Below are 25,027 nucleotides of genomic sequence, written 5' to 3'. Positions count from 1 at the left end.
CAACAAATGATCTATTCAACAGAGGTTTTGAACTTTATGTTCAAAACCTGAACATAAAGACATTTAATTTGAGCTTGTGCAGTACAAAATTACCCCAGAACACTAACTAAATACAACAATAAAAACACAGATGTACTTAAAGGAGCATGTCCTAATTACCACAAACAGTAGAAAAAAGAAATACTCATGTGATTCAGCAGAACGTCTGTTCAGGAGCTGTGGTTGTGTGGATGAGTCGTGATGAAATCATATTTGAACTGTAACTAGGCTACAGTAACACAGTCATAAATGTCAATGTGATGTATCATCTCCTCTGCAGCAAATGTCCTGCACTGACAGTATTTCTGAGTCTAAAAGCAGTGTTGGGGTTTTGTTGGCTGGTTCTCTGTTTCCGAGGTTTCTTGCCAGATGTCTTATTCACTGATGTTTCTGGAGGAGGGATCTGAATTGGTTTCCATGGAATCGGATTGTAGAAGCTGGGTGATGGGTAAGATTTGTCATAGGGACCTGAAGGAAATTGAGGGAGTACAGTACAGTCACATTTACTGTGATCTGAAATGGACATGAAAAACATTCTGTGGCAACAAACTGTATGAAAAGCCATAGAAATTATCAGTTAATGAAAAATGTATATATAATAATTTCCAGATCACTGAAATGACCTTACTTGTTGGGTAGCAAGGTGATTTGGGACTTGCTCTGCTTTTTTCATTGGCTTTTGTAAGCCAATCTTTAAACTTCTCCTCTGCCCTCTTGTGGCGCTCTTTCTCCTGTTCCTGCTTCAGGACAGCTTCCTCCTGAAAAAAAAAAAAATCTTTCAGAGTATGTCAGTTTCATCAATAATTTACTAATATTTCAAATTCACTAATATGTTTTCAAATTAAGAGGGAATTACACTTTACTTTTATCTTCTTTTCTTTTTCTATTTTTTCTCTGTTCTTCTTCTGCAGCCAGTCGTTATATTTTTGCTGGGCCTTCTGCTCAATCTCTCTTTGTTTCTCCCGCTGCTTCTGTATCAACTCCTCCTCCTTGCTCTGTTTTACAAATTGCTTGTGCTTCTCCTTGGATTGTTAAAACAAAGTTTACAGGTATAACAATAACAAGTAACTGTAAAATTGCTGTCCAAGTGCAATATTATGAGAAATTATGATGAAGCTATGTATATTTACCTGTTCATTTTTCATCTTTAGCCACTCTTGGATCTTCTCATCCACGATTATTTTTTTCTGCATCTGCTCCCGTTCTTGTTGTTCCCTTTTTTGTTTGAGTAAGCGCTCCTAAGGATATAAAACATTCTATTCAGAGACTCAGACATGGTGCAATAAGAAAAAGAATGAGTACAAAAACAAAAATGGTTCAAAGTTAAAATTGACAGTGGCTTGCCTCTTCAGCTTTCTTTTCTAATTTGAGACGGTCCTCTTTGGCCTTGTTCACCAGCCACATTTCCCAGGCACTAAGAGTAGGTGAGGCAGGATGCACATCTGCACTGGACACCTGGTGTGAAGGTGTTTTTCGTAACTCACATCTAAAACAGAAACAGATCTATGATTATAAATACTCTATATTTACATTTTGTCTGTCTGAGTTATGCAGCATATGGTGTTTGATTTAGTTCTGAAAGTGATGTAAAAGTAATTTAAACATTCAGCAGTACCTGACTGGTGAAACACTGAACCCTGAATTTTCGCTTTGCCTGGGTGAAGTCTGCTGAACTGGGCTATGAGGCAGGTCTTCTTCAGCACTGTCAAAACTGTCGTGATAGATGGGAGAAAGCAGAGAAAATGTGTCTTCGTCGTCGGATAGGACGCCGTCGTCTAAGTCTCTGGATGTGTGGAGGTCTTTCTCCTGCGTAATCTTGAGAGGCGTCGAGCTGAAGCCCTGGGACGCCGAGGCAGGACACTTGGGCATTCTCCCCGCAGACATTACTAGCTGATGCCTGCTGCGAAAACACGCAGTTCAAACTCAAGTACGTTTTTCACGAGTTGCGAGTGTGCTCTGTCAAATAAATCCATGCAACTTTCATCCTGAAGTTTAAAAACATACCAAACAAGCTCTTATAATTTTCAAACAGCTTCTTTTCGCGGTTACCAAGCGTGGCTAGTGTTAGCATCCAGGGAGCTACCCAGCATTAGTTAGCTAAGTTCACACTTGATGTTTAAATCTAAATATTAGCTTACTACATAGTATGAAACCCACTCTGAAAGAACTGTGGACGTTTAGTTACCTACTTTTGTGTGACTATTTACAGAAAGGTCTGTATATCTGGTTGTGCAAGTAGCTTTACTCCAACAACGGAACTGCTCGACTAACAACTTTCTTTCCCATGATGCACCACGCCCCACGCTCAACTAGACGCTGTTTCTGTAACCATGGTGATGCATCACTACAGATTGCCATGGTTTCTCATCTTTGTTTATTTATTTATTTATTTGTCATCGTCGATTTAATTAACTTAACTTTAACTGATCTCTACAAAGTAATATAGCGTTAAATTAATTAGAGATATAGCGCTGCAACCTTATGCCTATTGTAAAATGCAAAACGAGCTATTGTTTGCTAATGTCTCTTTATAAAAGAAAGAAAGTATGAAAGAAAGAATATGTCATTACATTTAAAGACAGACCATTTACACTGAAACTATCTAGGAGATACTGTATCTTCTTCTTTTCCTTTTCGCCTGTTCCCTTTCAGTTCTTGCCACAGTAAATCATCTGCCTCCATTTAACAATATCCACTGAATCCTCTTCTCTCACACCAATTAACTTTATGTCCCCTCTCACTACATCCATAAATCTCCTATATCACATCTCTAATGTTCTCATTCCTGATCCTATCCAACTGTATTTGTAGAGCACCAAATCACAACAGAAGTCATCTTAAGGCACTTTATAGTGTTTAAGGTTTATGAAAAATAACTGTATTCAGAATTGATAGATATCCCAACAACCTCACTGGAGCAGCACCAGGAGACAGAGGAGAGGAAAAACTTCCTTTAGATGAAGAGCTCAGTGTATCAGTAGAGGTCCCCCTGCGACTAATCTATAGCAGCATAACTAAGAGATAGTTCAGAGTCACCTGACCCATGTCTAACTATAAGATCCATCCTCGTCACTCCCAAAGAGGACCTCAACATCTTAAGCTCTGCTACCTCCAGCTCTGCCTCGTGTCTTTTCTCTATCAGCATCCTCAGAGCAAATACTGCATCTGTTGTACTCTTTCTGGGAATGAAACCATATTGCTGCTCATAAATGCTCACCTCTGCCCTCTGCCTAGCATTTCCTATTCTTTCCCATAACTCACTGTGCTGATCCAGGCAATGCTGTATTACCAACATGTCCAAGAGCACAGCAGAGCCTCCGACAACATCAGATAACATCTAATCTAAAATAGTGTGCTGTCCATCTTTTGAGCGTCAGTCGTTCTTTGGTGGGATTCTGCTGTTCGTCTTGTGAATGTGGTAACAGAGGACAAAACAGTGCTTTTAAAAAGTCAGAACCTTCAATCACAACTTCAGTAATCTTGCATTCACTTGTATTCACTTTTCAGTACCGGTCTGGGCTGTGCTTTGTGATTGTGCTTCAGAAAGTTCATCGCCCACAGTAAACACAGGCAGTTGTTGATCTGTCTGATCCAGTTGAAGTTAGCCTGCCTCTGCACTCTGTCTCACTCCTGCTTAACATCATCAGTCTAATTACCAGCAGGCGAGCCAAAATGAAGGCCTGCGTTCACAGTGACGTGTCACATTTTGTGAGTGTTTGTAATAACCTGAAACACTACAGTAACTTGTGTTGTGTTTTTTCTATTTTTTAATGCTCAAAGTCCATCATCTGAATTAAATAATTTACTCCACTGTCCACTGTTTAGATAATCTGAATTGCAGATTGTGATTTCATTTGACTCTATTTGACACATTTTTTATTTACATATGCCATCAGTACACAGCCAGATTACAGTAACTCTATATCAATGAAAAAAACAAACTGCCAACACATGATTGGCAACATGTTTGTTATCGTTAGAAATATGTTTACCATGGTCTCCGAAAAACTTCCATGTTTCTTGTAAGCAGTCTTTTGTAATGTATCACGTACTTGCAACAGGTCTACAGTTCTGAGTAAGATCAGGACACGAGAGGATAATCAGTCACCAGCACGTGCAGAATGTAGGTAGGTGTGTCTGATCCTGCATGAGTCCAGTCAGGCTCCAGACTCACACCAAAGTGATGGATTCCAGCTTTTTCCTCAGCTTCTCCTGTCCTAGGAGGGCAGGAGTTCCCATTCAGCGCTCTGCGTGGTTCATTACTCACTGCATCAAGCCAAACAAGCAGCCCAGCAACCACTCACTGGGCACATGGTATGGTGGCAATAGACCTTCAGAGACTGCCAGAGGGCAGAAGCCAATTGCGACGACTTACCAAGACCCTTTGTGCCGGCCAGGGACCTCCAAGGAAGTACCACAAGAAGCTCCAAGTTATCATCTGTGTGTTGCTTGTGGAGTTGTGTGAAAGATTCACTTTCTTTGGGATTGTATGTAACATGATCCTCTTCTGCACTGTGAAGCTGGGCTATGACAACTACCTGGCGGCAACAGTCAACCTGTGCTTTGTCGGAGCCAGCACCCTGACCCCTGTGCTGGTTGGGTGGTTTGCAGACACCTGCCTAGGGAGGACCAAGGTGCTTTATTTGTGTGCTTTCCTTCATTTCTTTGGTAAGACATGATGAATGGAATTGATAAATGTTGTCTGATGTGAAAAAATAGAAACTATACAACTTAAAAGTGATTGTGTTTTGCGATTTAGCCTGCCTTTCTACTTTCCAGGCACAGTCATGCTTCCTGTGGTAGCATTCCCTTTCAAAGATTTCTACATCGACTCTCATCACATAACCCACCAGCTGGAGCCTCAGGAGCAGCAGATTTTGTTCTACACTGGCCTCTTGGCTGCTGCGCTGGGCATCGGTGGGATCCGAGCCATCCTCTGTCCCATGGGAGCCTACAGCCTGCAGGGCTACAACCAGCATCAGCTCCTGTCCTTCTTTAACTGGTGGGTGGTGTTGCCATGTGAATACAGTCATTCGCTTACTTAGCGATCCACTGAAATCGTTATGATCAGTTTTATCATCATTTAATAAGTCCTCCTAGGTAAGGTAGGGGAAACCTAAACAGGCATAAGGAGAACATACACTCCAGCAATTCCACACAGAAAGGCTGCGTCTGAGCTTTGTGATTGTACCCAGGATTTTCTTCTGTTAACCACTTCATGTTTAATGAAATGAAGGACTTGCTCTAAGATTTGTTTTGGTTTTTGTTTAGGTTTTACTGGTTGGTGAACCTGAATTCCACTGTTGTGTTTCTGGGTATTGCTTACATCCAGCAGTCTGTGGCTGAAAACTTGGGCTTTGTTATCCCCTTCACCTCAGTGCTTCTGGCTCTCATCGCTATACACATGATGCGCAGCAAACTCACCTACAAACCCAAGAAAGGTGATATACATTACAAAAGAGGGCGAGGAAAGATGTACTCACACACGTACCCAGCCCTTGTTTGTACATAAACTTGGATTAAACCTCAACGTGGATTGGACCAAATGAAGACTTTTCTAGCCCTACCCTGTTCCTCTGTTTCCATCATAGGTGGATCCCTACTGACCACACTGGGAGTCTTCCTCAACTCTTTCAAAATGTGCTGCCTCCACTATCGCCACCTGAGTGGAGATGTGACATCCTGGTTAGACCGGGCCAAAGAGAACAATGGAGGCCGGTACAGCGAGACACATGTAGAGAACGTCAAAGTCTTGGCCAAGCTCTTCCCTCTGTACGGGCTTCAGCTGCTGTACAGAGCCTGCATTACACAGGTAGATAATAATGAGTCTCAGAATTACATCCATGTTTTAACATATGTGGTATTAACGGACACATTTCCTGCAGATACCCTCAGGTTACTACATACAGACAATGAACTCAAACCTTCACCTGAACAACCTCCTGTTGCCCATTGGTGCCATGAATGTGATCAGCATTCTGCCCCTGCTGCTCTTAGCCCCGCTGATCGAGTGTGTCACAGCATGCTACCTCTCCATGGATAGAACTCCTCTGGCACCTGCAAAAGTTATTAGTCAGTATTTCCACACATGCACACATCATTTTTATGTCTTCACCTAAACATCCTAGTGTCTCGCTTTCTCTTCTACAACACCACTCTCATCTTCCTTCTTCTCTCCTGCAACCACCACCCTCATCCTGCAGACACCTCTCTCATCATCCCACCCTGTCCATCCTCCCCTTCCAGCTCTGGGCCATGCATGTGCCACACTGTCAGTCCTGGTGGCAGGTTTGTCTGAGCTGCAGAGAAAGGCGTACCCTCTTGTGGAGCAGACTCTGTCTGGGAAGGTTCTGCAGGTGTCATCCATGCCATGTTTCCAGCTGGCACCTCAGTACATACTTCTTGGTCTCGCTGAGGCCCTCGTCACCCCTGCATGTAAGTAAGAGGCTGAAGTCCCTCCATGATTTCAATTGACTCTTGTCCTACATCTTCTCTTTTTATCCAAAGTAGCATGGTCCAGCTGGCCCAGAGGGATGCAGGGCAGGTGGTAATTACGTCACATTAGTCTTAGCTGTCACCTTCTTTCTGGCAGGTTCCCTCATATCGTTCCAGTTGACACCAAACCACATTAGTGGGATCTCCCTGCACTTCCTCACTTTGTCCTACGGAGGGGGCTGCTTTCTAGGAGCCCTGATCATTCAGCTGGCATATTTTCTCTCTGGAGGTAAAAATAAAGCATTGTGTTCTGCATGCTTATAAGAAATGATAGTCACACTGGAATTTTGAATGTAAACATGTTACTGATGCTGATATGACCACAGTGATACTTGATTACAGGTGACTTCTATCCAAACACACTGCATGATGGGAATCTGGAGAGATTCTTTTTCCTCCTGGCCACCCTGATGGCTATAAACACCCTTGTATTTTGGAGTGTATCTTACAGGTACAGTATCATCTTTGACTAGTTGCACAGTATGTGCTTTACACAACTTAGAGATATTTTCTGGAAAAGCAGCTGGATCTAAGAAACTATTGCACAAATAGTCAAACTGTATTTTCTTGTTATGCTGATATTGTCCAGGTATACAGACCTGAGTGTGCAGGGTAAAGCACAGCCCATTAGCCCTCTGACTGAGAAGCTGCTGCAATACAAGGCCTGCCTGCGTTTCTATGACACCATGGACCGGTCCTACACCATCACCTCCACAGAATCTGTTTTATGACCTTCCTGATTTTGATCTATGCTGAAAGTGGCGCTGGCGCCGCATGCTATTATGTCAAAATCTGTCACTTGTGGGCTGCATTGTAAATATAATTGTGTACATTTATTCTTTTAAAATGAAAATGCAATAACAAAATTTGCACATATAATCAAACATTTTCTTTATTTTATGTCATCAGAAATTTGATGTTTGATTTGCTGTACTTGTGAGCACTGGGCTAAACGAGAGTGATTTCTTTTGTGTTAAATTTAAACTTAAATTGAAAATAAATCAAATAAATGACATATCAGTGGCAAAAATCTGATCTTTTATTTGTATATTTCCAATTAAGCTAAAGCCAAAGCCAATCATGCTGATTTGATTGCCTGACCTTTTTTTCCCCAATATACAGATAAAGCACCGTGCTAACAAAAGATTCATCTTCCAACACAAAAAATAATTAGTGGGAAACTTATAGATATATATATATGTTCTCTGTGTGATCATTTGTTGGCTTTGAATATTATTCCAATGCACAGCATAAAGCAGTAAATAAAGAAAAGCATTTAAATTCACAGTTTTAAAAATTGAGGAATGTAAGATTTGTTGAATTTCATATTGTAAAATCTCATTACAAAGTAACATTAATGTATAACAAATATCTCAATAACACTGTCGCTATTCCCAACTGTCAGTCAAGGTTTGCAAGTGTCTGATTTAAACAACAGTTAAACAAGGCCTGTCCTAGATATTGCATATTTCCAGTGTTGCCCCTAAATCTACAGCAAATCCAGGATAGAGAGGTTCAGTGAAGGTGGTCTGGATGTGGTGCAGAAGAGTTAAGGTGTCACGGTCTGACACGCTGTAGAAACTCAACCTTCCTTCTTCGTAATCAAGGTGTATTCCTACTCTGCGGGAATCAACCACAGGTATTTGGCCTTTGTGAAGATTATTGTGCCAAAACATGCAGCCAGAAGGAGAGCAGATTAATTTCCAGGACACGTTGTTGTGGCCAAAGCGGCACTCTTTCCCTGATCCCTTTCTTTTAATGCTTTTGTACGACACAGCCAGCTCGATAATGCCACCATCCCACTTCACCTCCCAGTAGTGGTTGCCCTGAAGACCGTCCTTGCAAAGAGCCTGGTGATAGTAGGTGAATCTATCAGGATGATCAGGGTGGCCCTGGTCTCTATCACTCCACAGTATCTTTCTGTCACTGTCGGACAAGCAAAGACATGCTGCTACTGTGCAGGGATCCACCTCCACTTTGGTCCCTGCAAGGAAAGATCAAACACTCATTTAGCTGAAGCTTTCGTGTTTGTTGGTGCTGACACTTTTGCAAATTGAACATCATCAAGCTTACTCTTGTTTGCGAAAAAAAGACCTGTCCTTGAGCTTATTTCCTGTTGCAGTCTTGGTATTTTTGACACTGTAATGGAAAGAGAAAACAGAGATCATTCTCTTCATTCAACATCATGATATAGACAAGACCAGACCAACTAAAAGGTTCAGAGATGGTTCTACTTACCCACACTTTTATCACAATTAATGAATAATTCTTTTTTTTCTTTGTTGCACATATTTTTAAGTTTATCTATCTGTGCAGTGACAAACTCTGTCAGTTTGTCACACTTGTCATGCGCGTCTGTGAACACAGGGAGGTCTCCCAAGGCCTGGAAATCCTGCACATGGCAAATATGAAGGCATTTTTAAACAACAGCAAATACAAAATAGCACAAGGTTTTAAGAACTCTGAAACTGGAGCACAGCAAAGCAGGTAATCACCTTAAGAAATTGAATGGGATTGTCTGTTAGTGAAAGCTGGTTGAGTTTCTCCTCCCTCCTTCTCAGCTCAGACACTTCATGCTGCAGTTGTCCGAGGCCGCTGTTGGTCCAGTCCACTCCAGCTTTCTCTACTTCTCCAACTTTGTCTCTCATCTCAGAGCACTTCCTCTGCACAGAGCGCACATACACACGGATGTGTTCTGCACACTGCTGCTCAAAGTCATCACATGCCTCCCATGCAGCATCCTTGTAAGAAACATGCACAATTTGTCTTATGTGTTACAGCTGATATATGTCTGTTAACTTTATCTGGCCTTTTAATAGTTTACTTTGAGATTCAAGAAGATATGAATTAATATCTCAAGTAGCAAGCTTTACAAAGTTAGCTTTAAAAACTCCACATATTTCCCCTTTTCTAGGACTTCTTTGTATAGAAAAGGGGAATGTTGTTGATATCTGTGTCTGGGGGTGACTCACCCTTATAGAATCTGCAGCTTGCTTCAGCTTCGCTATCTTCCTGTTTGAATTCAGCACTCTGTCTGAAATTTCCTCTTCGGTCCTTTTCAGCCGTCTCTGTTCAAAATCAAATTCTAGTGCTTTACAGAACCCCAGTGACAGTAAAAGAACAGGCAAATGAGGTTTGACCCGACTTACCTGCATCTCAGACTTTTCAGCTGCAACTGCCACAGTGTCGTGGCCTTTGTGCTCATCCACCACACACAACAAGCATATGAACTGCTGATCTGTGCGGCAGTAGATCTCCAGAAGTTTGTCGTGGCGGTCACAGATGCTTTCTTTGGTCCTAGCAGAGGCTGGAATCAGACTGTGTTTTTGTAGCGGTGGCACCTCATTATGAGGCTGCAGATGGACCTCACAAAAGGACGCCAGACACACGAGGCAGAATTTACAAGCTTTTCGTTTTCTCCCCGTGCAAACATCACACGGCACATCTCCAGGAGCAGCGTAGGTGTCGTTATCAGCAGCCTTTTGACTGGGTTTCCCCCTATGTTTGTCCAGCAGCTCAGCCAGAAGTGTGTTCCTCTTCAGAACAGGCCTTGGGTGGAAAGACTCCCTGCACTGAGGGCAGCTGTAAGATCTTCCCCTGTTATTATTTTTATCCCAAAAAGTATTAATGCATTCCATACAATAACTGTGTCCACAGCCAGTCGTCACTGGATCCTCCAGTAACTGCAAACATATGGAGCAGTCAAACAGCTCCCGATTGTAAGCCATGTTTTCTCAACTATACTGAAGGATTACTTTCAGTTTCTCAGAAGTAGGAGTGGCTTGTTGGCACTTTGGTCACATGACACTACACTGACTGTACTGATTAGCCTGTGTGTGTGTGTGTGTGTGTGTGTGTGTGTGTGTATGTGTGTGTGTGTGTGTGTAGAAAACAAATTGCACAACACCATCATCTAAGTCGATTATTAACTGCAAGCAGACATTTAAGATTTTACAGCAGCATGGACATTCATATAAAAACATGTGAGGTAAGTTTTTATTACATTTTTCATATTCACACAGGAACAAGAGGTAAGAAATTTGCTGTATAGTACAGAGGTTACAATATTTATAGGAAAAGGTAGTAGTCGCCCACCCCTCCCCTTCAAAGAGAAACTGAAATGTGGACTTTTAACAATTTATTTTTTGGCTTCAAAATACCTTCAAACTGATCTAACTAATATTTTCACATTAACTATGGATCAGTTGATTGCACATTAACCTAAAAAAAACCTACACATGGCAGTGCAAAGAAAAAAAAACATTATTTAAAAAAAATCTTTTGATGAACTGAATTTCTGTAATGTGTCAGAATTTCTATCTGCCAGATGTTGTAAGGCCTCTCTTCAAAAAGAACAAACACAAAATTGCAAAAACAGCAATTAAATAAAGAAGAAATTATTTAAAATTATTAGAAATATAACAATTATGAATGATGATGGTATTTTAAAAGTAAAAACAGAAACAAAACAGCATTAACAAGTGCTGAACCAGAAAAAACAAGGCAGCAGACACAACTACAAGCAAACAAAAGCAAACACTACAGTGGTCCGTCCTTCAAGTTCTGTTGTGATTTTGCACTGGACAAGATTTCCTAAAAATCATTTTATATAATGATTTGCCATTTTTAGCTAAGACTTAAATAAAAAATAATAATCTGTTTATATTTCTAAGCAGAGTATTTTTTACTTGGCAGTGATCGTGGTTAATGTTTGATCGATAGACATTTTTGCACTAAACTCGAACTTCAGTCAAGCAACTTTTTACTTTGGTGCGATAATCCTGACGGAGGATCCTCTGGAGACCATGAACCCAGGGTACAGTGGCTGGGAGAATGTGGTCTGAACTCTATGAAGAAGCATCATTTGACCAGAATCAGACACGCTGTAGAAGGACAGGCTCCCTGCCTTGTGATTCAGATACACCCCCACTACAGCAGAACAGGGAACCGATATTCCGGTTTTGATTTCATTGTGCCAAAAGGTGCAACTTGAATTGGAAACAGAAATGCACCAGGACTGATCAGTGTATCCAAAACAATTTTCTTCCAGTTTGGTCTCCTTATAGCATACAGCAACCTCAACTCTGGGCCCTTTGCATTCAACTTCCCAGTAACAAACTCCAGATAAACCGTCAGTGCACAGGACTTGATCATATTTGGTAAATCTCTCTGGATGATATGGGTATTTCTGTGCTTTCTTAATCCAGGTTACCTTGCAGTTTCCCTCAGAAAGCAATAGGTTTTCGAATGCTGTGTTGGGATCCAATTTGAGGTGACAGGAATCTGTAATGTAGATGTTATTAATACACAGCGTGTAACCAGGGGCATACATGTGAAGGGAAGCACAGAGAGGGTCATTTGAATGTGTTTGTGTCAACTCACATAATAAGAACTCCTGTCTTGTCTTAGGGTCCAGATCAGCTCGAACTAAAAACAGAAAACGTGACAATTACTGCATCCTTGAAACATTTTGGGTAACCCTGTACAATCGCATTTAATTCCAGTAAATATGGATTGTTATAAAATATTTTCTTACTTGTCTTGGATATTTCTTCAATAGCTTTTACCATGTTTTCCATTTTGTTTCTCAAATCAGATATAGCCTTTGCCACAAAGTCAAAAGGTGTCTGTAGGTTGGTATTGAAATCAGTGGACTTGTCAGGTTCTGGACAGTCTGAAGTGGAATGGAAGCTCTGGAAAAATGCAAAAAGAGAAAAACAGCTGTGAACTATACGCCTGCCTATTAGATAATTTATGTATTTGTGCGTCTGTGTACCTGTAGAAAATGGATGTGGTCCTCAGTGGTAGCCAGCCGCTTTAGTTCATCCTCTCTTTTCCTCAGCTCACAGATCTCCTTCTCTAGCTGATCCAAGATCGCCTGAGCCTGACCTGCTGCAGCTCTCTCCTGAACTCCTATCAGCTCCTTCACAGAGCAGCGTCTTTCATCCGCCATCTGGATAATTTCAGCATAGACCTTCTCATTTTGATCAACCGCGGCATCTGCAGAACTCTGCCAGCAGGGGAAAAAAGAAATGGAAAAAAGAGAGAAGGTTAAATGACGGTTAATCTGTCATGTTTAAATAGCAATTTTATTCAACTGTGCTGTAGATTACAGTATAGTGGACCCAAAGTGAAGTGGGTTGAAACTTTCTGAAGTCAGGAAGTCAACTAGTAACAGTTCAAGACAGTTTACCTTCAGTGCTTTCAGTTTCTGTCGCAGCTGTCTCAGTTGTTTCTCCCTCTCCTGAATTCCCTGTTGGTATCTTTGGGTTTTTTTCCCAAATTGTTTCTGAAAATAAAATCGTGCTGTTTACACATTAGTTTGCTCATGACTTGCATTACACACTCTAATACTGTGCATTTACACACACATGCAGTAATGAATCATTCAGGATAGTAAAAGTGAAATCTGAATATGCAGCAATCTGGCTCATAATTACTTCCAGCTAAAACTAATAATAAATCTTCTTACCTGTTTCTCTTTCCTCTCTGCTGCAGCCGAGACAGTGTCATGACCTTTGTGCTCATCCATCACACAAAGCAGGCAAATGCATTGGCCACAACTGCGACAGTAGACTTCGAGGAGCTTGTCGTGCTTAGAGCAGATCTTGTCCTGGATGGAGGTCGACGCTTCCACAAGCGTGTGCCTTTTAAAAGCAGCAGACTCGTAGTGAGGCTGCAAGTGAGTGGCACAATAAGAGGCCAGGCACACCAAGCAGGTCTTGACTGCTTTCAGCTTCCTAGTGCTGCAGAAATCACACTCCACATCCCCTGCACAGACCTTATCCTTCGCAGCAGAGGTGGGTTGGTTTTTGTCCTCTGACATTTTCCCCATCAAATCAGCCAGCACTGTGCTCTTGTTCAGCACAGGTCGTGGAACGAAAGTGTGTCTACACTGGGGACAGCTGTAAACACCACTCTGAACCCCCTGGTCCCAGTAGTGATTTAAACAGTCCATGCAGTAGCTGTGGCCACAGTGAAGAGTCACAGGGCTCTTCAGTGCATCCAGGCATATAGAGCAAGATAGTGGATCTGGTTCACAGCCCTCTGCCATCTTCTTCAAGTCTACAGTATTTCTAACTTTCACTTTCTCTGAAAGCAAAACTGGTCTTCGGGGAGTGGCTTTATCACGTCGGGCTTTTTCCCCAGATCTTTAAAGTAAAAATGTATCTTCCCAATTCAATAAATGAATAAACAAATAAATCAATTAAAAATCCAAAAACAAGGCGCCCGAACAGTGTCACTTATTTTGTGGTATGTTGCATTTTTTTCCTTCACAGTACACAATGTAATGATTGTGTTGAAGCCAGTTCGTTTGTAAAACATTTGGTCATGTTCAAAAAGTTTAAGATGTAAATAAAGGAGTTCAGTAAACTAAGGAATCAGCTGAGACGCTCTTCCTGCGAGATTTGAGAGGAACGCGAGATTTCGTTGGTATCCAAGGAAACGACGGCAGCGTTCCGTATCTATGCAGCGAGGAAGAGGCGGAGCGGAGCGGAGCGGAGCTAGCTGGTGGTGCGGTTCACTGCTGCTGATGGTGGGGTTCATTTTACACCATGGACCTTCCGGAGACGATCAGAAAACGTTTAGAAGACTTTTCCCGGAATGTTTTATTTGACCAGAGTCGGACTCAGCCTTTTGCAAAAGAGAGTGACACGTTTTTGCCGCACGGTAAACTCAGCTAACATCACCGACGAATTAGCAGTGATGATAATGTTGCTAACTGGCGTTTGGGAATGTTTTCTCACCACATATTTATATCCAGCATAGTTTGACATTAGCTATAACAGGGGTGTGGTTGTTTGTCCGGTTAATTTATGTTCTGCTGTTGTTTTTGTTTGCAGACAAGCGGGTTCTGTCAAGTCTCCACCTCCAGATGTCTCTGTACTTTAACATGTGGTTCTTCCCCTGGTGGTGGATCAGTGAAATTGCAATGCTGCAACTCAAGGTAAAGACCCAAAGAGAGAAAGTGGGAGAATGGGGTGAGAAATTGAATGCGAAATACTGATTAAATGACAAAAAAGAAATAGCTGGATAGCGTAAAAGCAAGAAACGTGCCCTGAAGGAGGCTATAAAATTCCTAATCTAAATTTAAGAGAGTTTTGGTCGCAAGAGATAGATGGACAGGTATCGGTCAATATATTTGGACAATTTCACCATCTTTTACTATATATGTGATACAAACCTACAATACTATCCAGGAAAATCAATAGCAATATAAAATACGAAGCCGTGATATTGATAGTAATAAAATGAGTTGGAAAAGCAGTCATTAAATGATCTTAAAGAGTCTATAAAAGCTCCTTTGCACGTGTCACATTCATTTTACTTCTGTTCAGTAATCACATTGTTGTGGTTGTTATTTTTACTAGTACCCTGCCTTGCCGGACTACTACAAGTTCATCCTTGTCACTGTTCTCATCGTGATGACTCTGATTGAGGCCATTAGACTTTATCTGGGTTATGCTGGGAACCTGCAAGAAAAGGTGGTGTACCATTGACATAGACATATTAATAAGAGCAAAAAGTGTGAGCTATAGATCCTAATCAATGTAATGTCTGTGTTTGTGGAAGGTCCCAGAGTTGGCTGGATTTTGGCTGCTGAGCATCCTTTTGCAGTTTCCGTTAATCCTGTTTCAGCTCTTCAATGAAGCCATTCTCATCCAGCCCCTAGAGAGGGGTGTTCACATAGTTCTTGCCATATTCATACTCACAGAGGTATGAAAATTCCTTTGAAAAAAAAGCAGTAAATATCTTATATACAGGTTACATTTCAATATGTTGATCATCACTGATTTAACTTTCATTTATTGTTTTCATTCCCCAATAATCCAGGCCCTCTCTGGTTTCGTGGCACTCCGAGACATGGTCAGACACACAGAAAGCCAATTTCATATCAGACAGTTTGACTGAAATATGAAGCTGTAATTGTTCTACAAATCTGGACACATCAGGACATACAATATCTTTATGTGACAATAATGCCTGACTGATTATGAAAGAAGAAAACATTTATTTTTGTATGTGATTTGTATTTTAATTCTATTATTGTTTGTGTAGTTCTGCAATAAAGAAATGTACATAGAACACAGTCTGTGTTATCATTTATTAGGCAGCTAATGTAACGAATCCTAGACTGTCAGTAGAATCAAAGGAGTATCAGTGCATTCTTAAGCCTAGCATAATGGTTTACCATAATGGTAGATCTTAACCTTAGCCTTAATGAAGTGAAATTATTATTCACTCTTCACTGTGTAAAAAACAGTTTTTATAGCATATAATAGTGATTTATTACATAGAAGTTGGCCATTTGATAGCAATTGTTAAGACTATTACTCGCATTTCACCCTCCTGTCCATGACACAGGTTTGACTATATGAGTGAGGTAGTAGAGTAGTTTTATCACAGCTTATCTGATCTGTTGTTTAAGATCAAAAATCATATTCCTCCTGACCCTAAAGTAGAGGTTCACATCACTTGCCAGAAAATAAAGAGAATAATAATATACCTACATCGCTCGGATTATTAATATATTAAGCATTGTGCTCTACAGTGGGGCAGACTGTGATGGTCGAGTGACCAGTGCTTCTTGTGGAGCCATACTTGTTTGGCTTTTCCTCCCAGAGTGATAGTGCCTGATGTCCTTGGTGTGAAGCTTATACTTGGTGTGACTCTGTGGTTGTGGAAGTTCCATGATTGTGAAGCCTGAAGGCTTTATCACAGAGGGCAACACGTCTTTTAGCCTTCTGTCCTCCTTTTGTCCTTTGCATAGTCTGTGGAAATTGAAAATGGAAGCACAGAGGAATAATACAAATGAGCTGAAATGCTTAATTATTTTCTAATCAACACTGTACAAAGTCTTGTTGTAAATGTTAACATCAGAACTCCTGTCACAGTCTTGTACAGCTCTTGTACAGTCTTTGTCCTGTGGTGACAAGCTAAGCATTTAACAGAGAGAGAGGATCAAATGTGAATTTACCTTTTTCCTCTTAGATCTGTGCTTGTCAGCACTGGCTCAAATAAATTGCTGCGTGATTTGGATTCTCTTAGGAGGATGTCAGGAGTGATATCGTTCTGGTTCTGCTCTCCAAACGGTATACATCTGAACATTGACAACCCCACTGAATAATGACAAGATCAGATAGTAAAGAACAATAGGTAAGATTAGCTAACAGTGGTGAATTAAGTGATACATGAATGAAAAGTTCTGTTTTGTCCAAAAAAAAAAATTTAATTTCGTATATCAGTATGTGTGCATATGGAACCTTCAAGGGACTCTTCCTGCTCCTCATTCTGTGGTCTTGTCTTCGATTTGTCTGCGAGTGAAGTGGAGGGATTCTCAGACACAAAGTAATGTTCTGAGACCTGTAAAGAATTTCTGTCTCTAAAAATATGCCGGTTGTTGCCGGTGAAACTTGCCACTAGTGGCTTTGTTGGAACAATGTCTGGAACCGTCCTGCTGGACCTGAATGAGGGAGACCTGCAACAGAAAAGATATAAAACTTACAACGCAATGTATATAAACATGTAGTTCTGTGCCATCTATTAATTAAAAAAAGTACATATTTTAATGAGAGGTTTACCATTGGGGCAATGTAAGGGAAGCTGGCAGCCCTGAAAAAGGGAGGTTTTAGTATGAAAGAGCTACAATTTGAGGCAGGCTTGAAATGACTGAAAGTTTATTGGTGTTTCAACTGGACACACTAACAAACCTCTGTAGCCCTTATAGGAGATGAGGGATTGTTGGGGGCAGGGATGCTGTTGCTGGTTGTAATGTATGACATTTGGTGAAGATGGATGGATGGCACTTAGGTGCAGTATCTGAGAGGTGCATCTCCACTGTCCTGTATCCACTCCATCTGTGAAAGGAAGTCAAACACCCTGTCTTTTCCCAATGCACTGATAGTAGTAAAATACTATTGCATTTTCCTGTAGGAGCCTATGACCAGCATTTGGGAGTCAAAAGGCAATGTGACTCAGCATATACTGCTAAATTGATCTCCAAAATAAACCTTACCTGTGTGAGATGGCACATCTCGGTATGTTTTGTATGTTCTTAGGTGAGGACATGCTTTTGCCCTCCGAAGCAGATATGCAGTCCTCGGGTTTTCCAGGAGGTCATCCTAAAGCACCCCAAAATGTCCCATGGAAAATATCCATAATCAATTCTGTTTTCTGTACACTAAATACATCTTGGTTTAATCCAGAGTTGTGAATATGAGACAAAGGTTCAGAATTTAATCTTTTATTTTATGGTATTTACACCTAGATACATTAAACAAGCTAGAGCACCTTTTGTATCAGATCACCCAAATTCTATTGGAACAGAAATATTTGAAGATTGGATAGTTTTTAGGCAAATAAAGAAAATAGTATATTAATATTTGGTTACAAACCCCATGTTTGAAGTAACTGAACAAAGCCTGCGACTCAAAAACATCATCAAAACAGTTTTCTTATTTTGATAAACCCTTTTAGGATTTTTGTTTTTGGGGGGTTTCTCCCTTCAAGCTTGTCTTCAGTAGGTGAAAGGCATGTTCAATTGGGTTAAGGTCCTCTGATTTAGTTTTCGCTCATTTATCTGTAAATTGGTGGAGACAAGTTTCTGTACACTTGTGAATTCATGCATGAATTCTGTATTTCTGCTCAATAAATGCTCTTCAAAACGTAGGTATTGTGACACATGCTCCTCATCCATACACTGTATGTTCTTTTTATATCAGTTCTTTCTTTGTTTTTAAGAACATTTTAAAGTTTAGTGTTGTCTATTTCCAATGTTTGTGCAGTGCCTCTAACTGATTTTCCTCTTTTCTCAGATTCAAAATGACTGGCTTTTCTCCCACAGACTGCCCTATGTGTTTCATGTTGATTTATCCTTTTTACCAGAAACGTGCAGTACTCAAAGACAAACCCAAGACTATTACCAACGACAATTGTCATTTAGATTTATTGTTTGAACAATCAATCTCACAGGACATCTCTTGGTAATGATAACTACCTGTCAGTCACTTTGTGTTGTGCAGTATCTCGGAGTAAATACCATCAACTAAAATCTGAAATTCAGAACTTTCACCTCATATTATTTTTAGTTCTTAACGCCAAATGACTACTTTTGGAAAGGACTGTAGGTTATATCTATCGCAATAATGTGTCAATAATCTAACATGTGGTGATGATAGTTGTCTTTACCTTGACAGGCTCGCAGCCCTGCCACAGGGTCACCTGGCTGACCTCCCCGGGGGAAGTGGTGGAAGGAGGCACAGCTTTTTTTATCAGATCATTTACCTTCACAAAGAAATTAATGTTAATTGGAAAAGCTTAGAAAATCTTCTCATGTCTTATTTTTAGTTCTTTGTCTGGTTGGTTCTGTCTCTTTCATTTATTCATAGTCTCTCTGATTCATACCTGCCATTTTCTCATGTGTCTCCCAACAGGCTTCTCTGGGATGCTCTCTTTAACTGTGTTCTCATGGGGAAGACTGGACTCCTCCAAAAACCAATAACTAATAAGTCTCAAGTCAATTGTATAAAAATTTATACATTGATTATATTAATCATTAGTCTACTGTCTTACAATATTTCTGATGCTGATTTCCAGGTCCTTTTGCTGTATGTTTTTCTTCACTCTGTCTGATCGCAGTTTGTTCCTCTCTTTGCGACTTCTTAAGCGTTTCTTTTTCTTCTTCACTGGACTTTGCTGCTGAAAAGCGCATGAATATTTAGTGAACAGATTCAAGACAAGTCATGATTCAAAACCGACTCTCACAAAGGGGCACAAGATCACTAAAGTCAAACATGATATTAACCTTAAAAATATGTAAATTAAAAATGAGCAATGGGAGAGTAGATTTATGTAAGGATACCTTTGGGTGGATAGTTTCTGGTTGTTTCAGTAAATGCACTGGGAGTCCATCTGAATCTGAACTATCTGAACCACTGGTGCTGTAAATACATACAAGACATATGCACATTCAAAAAGAATTACAAAACTATTACAAATCAACTTACGAAGAATTACAGATGTAGTATATTGCTATACGGTGTGTTTAGTCATCTAAAATGGGAGGAGAAGGATTTCTCAATACAGCCAACTAAACATTCCAGTCTGACTTCTAATGACCGAACAAGACAATTACAATACTTATTTTGTCTCTGTCATATGTTACAAATAAAAACAAAAACTTTATCACCTGGTTTCCAAGTCAGACACAGAAAAGTTGCAGTCAGTGCCCACATTTTTTCCCAGCCTGTCTCTGACTTCTTTTGTCAACAACACTGCCAGCTCTGCCAGACAGTAAGTGATCTAGAAAAATAAAGGATACCAGAATTATAAAAATGTTTTCAGGATTAATTTTAGAATAAACAGTTTAATTTTTCTTTGACTGAGATAGAGCTCCAGTGTCAGGCTGCTGCTTTATGTCTTACCTTTGTCTGATCAGGGTCCCAGTAGTCCAGCAGACTGTCACAAAAGTAAAAGCCCAAAGACTTTAGGTCTCGAGTAGTAAAATGGGTTCCTCTCCTGTCACCTAACAGCCAAACCGATGATAGATCATCACACATGAGACATGGAACACACATACACACACACACACACACAAACCACATCTGCAAAGTCTACACACACCCAGAGTGGAGCCTCCGAAGGTTGCCTCCATAGTGTAGCTGTTTCTGATGCCAAGTCTCCACATGGCGATTCGTCCTGTTCCCTCTTTGCTCTTCTGGACTCGGAACTTACAGCTCTTGAAAGAGAACTGAAGAGGACAAAGCTTTATATGTAACTGAAATGCTGAGTATGCAAAAATACAACAGGTTAAATATTGGGGTCATTGGTGAGTAAGCATGCTGTGTAGTACACTAGTTCATAAATGAAATGATTAAAAGCAAACATTCTCTAAAAAATGTAAATTGTAAAGGTTACTTTACCTTATTACTGGCATTCTTGCTCATTATTAGTGGAAACACTCTTTCGTGAAGCTTCAGTGATGCATCACCTCGGTTGTTGCAGCCATACATGAAGACATTGTTTTTGCGGTTATGGCCGTGAAAGTCACAGTAAAGGACAACATCTGTCTCTGCGATCAGTCTGGACAAAACAGCATAACAGACACTGAGAATATGATTCAGAATGGGTTGTGCTTTGTCAACATTCCTAGTGAAAAAATGTAGGGGAAGGAGGAGTATGCAAACATAGTATATGCCATGTTTGGTTTTGAATTAGCTGACAGTGGAAAAAGGTTTGTTTGTTTCTATTGAACGAATGTTGCCTGTTAAATGTCATAATGTACAATTGCTTTAGTGCTTTCTACCATATAGTACAGTCTGGAAGTAAATCTGTGTTCATCATAAGAATCTATGGGATTATTTTGTTTTCACAATTTCACCCACATATTTTAGGACATACAGTCACAATCTAAAGCCCAAGTTACAAGTTCTTAGTGTAAGTGTAACTTATAATTTTATTTTTCTGTATACTTACCAATAAAAATAAATAAAGAAATACACATGTGACTGAATACAAGCATACATACATAAATGCAAATACAAAATTGATGAATGGTCACTAAATTGTAAAATGTTAAAAAATGAAAACCCTTTTAAATGAAATCTCTTAGAAACCTTTTGCACTTCTGCGTTTCTTCATGCACCTACCTTTCCACCATGTTTCGAGTGTGCCACACACATGGAAAAGAATCCCTGAGCAATGTCTTGTAATTTCTGTTGAGGTCCCTGCCTGCCAGAGAGCAGCGGTAATTGCCCACCACCACACCATCTGGGTTAAGCATTGGTACCACCTATAGTGCCACAAATTTAGATTTTAAAAAATTCATTGTAATTTACATGAATTAATCACTCTTGCATAGGACAATTTAAAAAATAACACAAATTCATAATCACTTTATACGTTAGTGACATATAACAAATTGTAATGCGCAAAAGTAATGATAATCCCTCACCTTAAAAACAAAAGTATCCCTGAGTAGCTGAGCATCTTCAGAGTCCCCAAGTAGGAAGTCCAAGAACCCCTCCATCATCCAGGACGCATTGGTTTCTCCAGGGTGCACTCGAGCTGTCACCACAACAGCCTTCTTGGTTTTGCCCTCAACCCTGCTGACCCCCCGGGATGTTATTGTCACCATATACACAGCGTTCCCACCAAGGCTGTGGCATAGCACACGCAGCTTACAGTATGATGCGACTGCTGGGTTGGAAGTAACGCGCATGAGGTATTGCTGCAAGTGTGAATAAGTGTAGGGGTAGCAGTGGGCCAGGTAGCAGGTGTCTGAGTCATAAGGGAACTCAAGAGTCCAGGTGAGTGAAAACAGGGGGATGGCGTCACCGTTGTTGTCCTTCGTATACTAAAACAACACAGGGATAATCCTTTTTCTACATTCAGATTTTTTTTTATTATAAGTTGATCTGTTCTAGTGTGTAATACCCTGAGAAATTCAAACTCACATCACTAAGTTCACATACCTGATTACAGTTGCGGAGGTATTTGATATTTGAACCAATGCGGTACCATCCAACATCTTTCTCCTTGGCAGCCCTCTCAGAGTACAGGAGAGGTCTCATACCATGAGAATACAGGCTGCTACTCTTCATGAAGTTGACAATAGTGAAGCGATAGGTCACTCCAGCCTTCATGTTTCTGACTCTGAAGTAGAACCACTGCGTGTGCTTTCTTGTGTACAAGTCTGTGCGCAGGGTGAGTTCATAGTCATAGACACCACTGAACAGGGAAGAAATATGTGGCAACAGAGAGAAAGCAGCTTAGCCAAGAGCCATAATAGTTAAAAAACTACAACAACTAATCGACTGCAGAGACTTACACTTGCACTGCCTTCTGAAGGTTCCCACTCTCAAAGCGCGACTCAAACTCAAGGGTGAATTCTGTGGGGTTGATGTCATTAGTGGCACTCTTAATAGGGCCTCTGCTTCCACCAACACGAGAGCAGGTGAAAAAGGGACTCTTAGTGGCTTAAACGTATGAGAACAGAAACAAACAAACAACAACAAAAACGGAATATCAGATACACCTATTAAAACAGGGCTGTTGTACTTGCATTGTTGAGAGCAGTTACAAGTTACATCATGTTTATCATGTTTATCTTGCACATGATTCACTGTTATCTGGGTTAACACTGCAGAGAGAAGACACTTAATCTGCCCAATGGCCCAACACAAATCAAATGTATAGATGGCCTTAAATTGAAGCAAATATTATCCACTGTCAAGAGCGATCTGTGACATGAAAGAACTCCAAGTACAAGGTTCCTATTAATATTGTATATAAGGAAAGATTAGTTGACATCAACATGATGACATAATGTAACACAGTAGAGCTAAATAATCAGTAAAACGTCTTTGGTGTCAAACATTACCATAGTCAATGCAGAATACCACTTTCTGCCGCTCCTCTCCAACTGGCACGGGTGTCTTCTCATGTCCTGTGGACTGATAAAACAGCTCTGGCTCTGGGGGGTCCCACTCTACAACACACACTGTGTGTTACTACATGTTAACAATAACAGAAAACAAGTACAGTTTTAAACACCTTTTGATTTATTGTTCATTTTTTTATATTGTATATGTTTTCCTGCTATTACCACATGGATTCAACTCATTTACTTTTCAGCAGATTAATAGCACGTTACTTGTCTTTGTGCATATCAGTAATACAACGGTTTAAATAAAATGTATAATTACCTATGTGATGGATAACGTCTTTGATGACCTCACACTCTATGGGCCAACGGGGGCAGGAGATCGATGGGAAGTTAACCAGGTCCTGTGGTGCCCTGAGACTCAAAACAGGCTTGCCCCCATCAAAGTCTATCAGTAACTGCTTGGTCCGCAGTGTCTGACTTAGGTTTATGGATACTGAGAGGAAAAATGAACCACACCTTCAGTAACAGTTGTTTCTTGGTCCTGTTTCTCCAGTGGTATAATATAGAAATACTTTTTAGATATATACCCTTGCTAGACCAAACAAACATGCTGCATTTGCTTTAATTTTGTTATTTATAAAAAGATTTCCTTAACTATATAATTAAGTAAAATTAGGAATGAGATGCCACATATACATCTCTTTTCAGTGTCAACTTATTGTTGGTTATAATTTCTGTATATTCAACATATAACAGATTTATTAACTACACAGTTGTTACTTTATCAATGCCACCCTCACATTTCAACAATTGTTGGGTCACATTAAATATACAGTACATGCATAGTGTGGGTTATCTCAATGCAGCTTGCAGAATAATAGCTTACACTGCCTCCTCCCTGCTAAGTCCTCCCCATCTTCCTCTGTGTTGGAGTCACTGATGTTGAATTTGGCCAAATGGTGTGTATTCGTCCAGTTCCTGATAGCAGAGGCAGCCACTGTGGAGGTTTTGTCCAGCTGATTGGGAAAATGTGAGCTGTCAGTTTTGTTCAACACAATTAAACACCCTCAACTTTGGATGTTGGTCCCCTCAACCAAGGTTTGCAGGATAATGCAAAGAACAAATGACAGCTAATGTACATTTCTCAAATCATTATCATCATATATCCCCCAGAAGATGAGGCATTACAAAATGGAGGCTTCTTTTAAATTAATTCTTTGTAAAGTACTGCCACTGTATTTATTACTTGTGCTGCTACACTTTTTAACACCGCTTTTGTCACGTTAAGCTGATATCGGCTACGTTAGAGCTGGTATTTGTAATTATCCCAAAGAAAATCTAAATAAAAGACATTCAATTCAGGATCATTTATCTACTGAATACCTTTTATGGATCTGAAGTAATGTTCCCATAAGAAGTCTAAATAAAAGACCACACCAGTTATGTATGGTAAAACTCACATGTGAGGGACGGAGGCTGGCGTCTGGAACAGGCATCTCCTGCTGAAATGAAAAAATGTAAGTCTTTCATTTGCGTTATACTTGCTCATACACCAGCATTCCTGGTATTTATAAAATTTATTTTCTAGGTGCAATCCGTGTTTATCACTTCTTGTTAGCGCTCGGTCGCTACTTCAACTTCAGTGATCCACTTTCTTATGTTTATCCTTCTGGTTAGCTTCGTCCACTGACTAGTAGCTAACACCGCGCTGCTCTTTACAGCGATACTTTTGTACCTACAGACTTGATGTCCGTTTGACAGCCACTTACCTCACTCAGATGTTCATTAAACTAGTTTAAACACAGAAATGTTAGCTAGCTACTTCATAAACAAATGTCCAGAAACTCGACTATAGGAGCGGAACAATCTTTTACGTACTGACGTCGCTAAGCAACGAAGTATATCAACGCGGTTGGCATGGAGACGGACAGTCGTAGTAGTCAATCCCAGTACTGTCGATTCATCGATCAAGTTGATCAGTGCATCATGAAATAATTATAATTAACAGCCAGGCTGTGTATCTAATGTAATGTCATGATAACTGTACTAGGATTATTGAAACCAAGCTATTCATAAAAACCCGTGGTATTACAGCATGGTTAAAAA

General features: G+C 40.3%; 6 protein-coding genes across 10 annotated transcripts; 2 read left to right on the top strand and 4 right to left on the bottom strand.

Annotated features, from left to right (window-relative positions):
* Nucleotides 1-12: 12 nt before the first annotated feature.
* On the bottom strand, nt 13-2,333 carry zgc:153293 (uncharacterized protein LOC555710 homolog). 3 transcript variants are annotated; one of them, XM_026365664.1, is made up of 7 exons: nt 2,229-2,333; nt 1,655-1,939; nt 1,384-1,525; nt 1,170-1,277; nt 903-1,061; nt 668-797; nt 13-507 (listed from the first exon to the last, which is right to left on the bottom strand). In XM_026365664.1, the coding sequence occupies exons 2-7, from the start codon at nt 1,921-1,923 to the stop codon at nt 305-307; spliced, it is 1,011 nt and encodes a 336-aa protein (XP_026221449.1). In that variant the 5' UTR covers nt 1,924-1,939; nt 2,229-2,333; the 3' UTR covers nt 13-304. The 3 variants fall into 3 exon arrangements, with proteins under 3 accessions (XP_026221449.1, XP_026221451.1, XP_026221450.1); XM_026365666.1 differs by having other exon boundaries at nt 2,225-2,327; XM_026365665.1 differs by having other exon boundaries at nt 1,655-1,936; nt 2,229-2,327.
* A 2,022-nt stretch (nt 2,334-4,355) lies between these two features.
* On the top strand, nt 4,356-7,265 carry slc15a5 (solute carrier family 15 member 5). The gene is made up of 9 exons (XM_026365369.1): nt 4,356-4,707; nt 4,819-5,041; nt 5,311-5,480; nt 5,631-5,851; nt 5,925-6,111; nt 6,286-6,474; nt 6,632-6,763; nt 6,877-6,985; nt 7,124-7,265. Exons 1-9 carry the CDS (start codon nt 4,356-4,358, stop codon nt 7,263-7,265), a joined length of 1,725 nt encoding a protein of 574 aa, XP_026221154.1.
* A 468-nt stretch (nt 7,266-7,733) lies between these two features.
* Nucleotides 7,734-10,282, bottom strand: LOC113165241 (E3 ubiquitin-protein ligase TRIM47-like). 3 transcript variants are annotated; one of them, XM_026364624.1, is made up of 6 exons: nt 9,684-10,282; nt 9,507-9,602; nt 9,030-9,275; nt 8,773-8,926; nt 8,608-8,673; nt 7,734-8,518 (listed from the first exon to the last, which is right to left on the bottom strand). In XM_026364624.1, exons 1-6 carry the CDS (start codon nt 10,260-10,262, stop codon nt 7,989-7,991), a joined length of 1,671 nt encoding a protein of 556 aa, XP_026220409.1. In that variant the 5' UTR covers nt 10,263-10,282; the 3' UTR covers nt 7,734-7,988. The 3 variants fall into 3 exon arrangements, with proteins under 3 accessions (XP_026220409.1, XP_026220410.1, XP_026220411.1); XM_026364625.1 differs by having other exon boundaries at nt 8,629-8,673; XM_026364626.1 differs by having other exon boundaries at nt 9,030-9,197.
* Nucleotides 10,283-10,530: 248 nt separating this feature from the next.
* LOC113165362 (E3 ubiquitin/ISG15 ligase TRIM25-like) lies at nt 10,531-13,612 on the bottom strand. The gene is made up of 6 exons (XM_026364782.1): nt 13,007-13,612; nt 12,728-12,823; nt 12,311-12,544; nt 12,071-12,227; nt 11,917-11,961; nt 10,531-11,817 (listed from the first exon to the last, which is right to left on the bottom strand). The coding sequence occupies exons 1-6, from the start codon at nt 13,586-13,588 to the stop codon at nt 11,297-11,299; spliced, it is 1,635 nt and encodes a 544-aa protein (XP_026220567.1). The 5' UTR covers nt 13,589-13,612; the 3' UTR covers nt 10,531-11,296.
* A 425-nt stretch (nt 13,613-14,037) lies between these two features.
* On the top strand, nt 14,038-15,621 carry tmem17 (transmembrane protein 17). The gene is made up of 5 exons (XM_026365535.1): nt 14,038-14,205; nt 14,379-14,482; nt 14,907-15,020; nt 15,109-15,252; nt 15,370-15,621. Exons 1-5 carry the CDS (start codon nt 14,091-14,093, stop codon nt 15,445-15,447), a joined length of 555 nt encoding a protein of 184 aa, XP_026221320.1. The 5' UTR covers nt 14,038-14,090; the 3' UTR covers nt 15,448-15,621.
* Nucleotides 15,617-24,800, bottom strand: agbl2 (ATP/GTP binding protein-like 2). The gene is made up of 22 exons (XM_026365368.1): nt 24,382-24,800; nt 23,808-23,937; nt 23,241-23,414; nt 22,916-23,023; nt 22,364-22,511; nt 22,008-22,263; nt 21,488-21,889; nt 21,183-21,325; nt 20,457-20,616; nt 20,158-20,284; nt 19,959-20,059; nt 19,724-19,836; nt 19,397-19,475; nt 19,108-19,230; nt 18,940-19,020; nt 18,724-18,819; nt 17,552-17,657; nt 17,247-17,393; nt 17,118-17,148; nt 16,800-17,014; nt 16,514-16,655; nt 15,617-16,307 (listed from the first exon to the last, which is right to left on the bottom strand). The coding sequence occupies exons 1-22, from the start codon at nt 24,415-24,417 to the stop codon at nt 16,082-16,084; spliced, it is 3,144 nt and encodes a 1,047-aa protein (XP_026221153.1). The 5' UTR covers nt 24,418-24,800; the 3' UTR covers nt 15,617-16,081.
* Between the last annotated feature and the right edge of the window lie 227 nt (nt 24,801-25,027).

The sequence above is a fragment of the Anabas testudineus genome, chromosome 6 (genome assembly GCF_900324465.2).
Source record: "Anabas testudineus chromosome 6, fAnaTes1.2, whole genome shotgun sequence".
NCBI classification, from domain to species: domain Eukaryota; kingdom Metazoa; phylum Chordata; class Actinopteri; order Anabantiformes; family Anabantidae; genus Anabas; species Anabas testudineus.
This window is presented reverse-complemented; position numbering and strand designations above follow the sequence as displayed.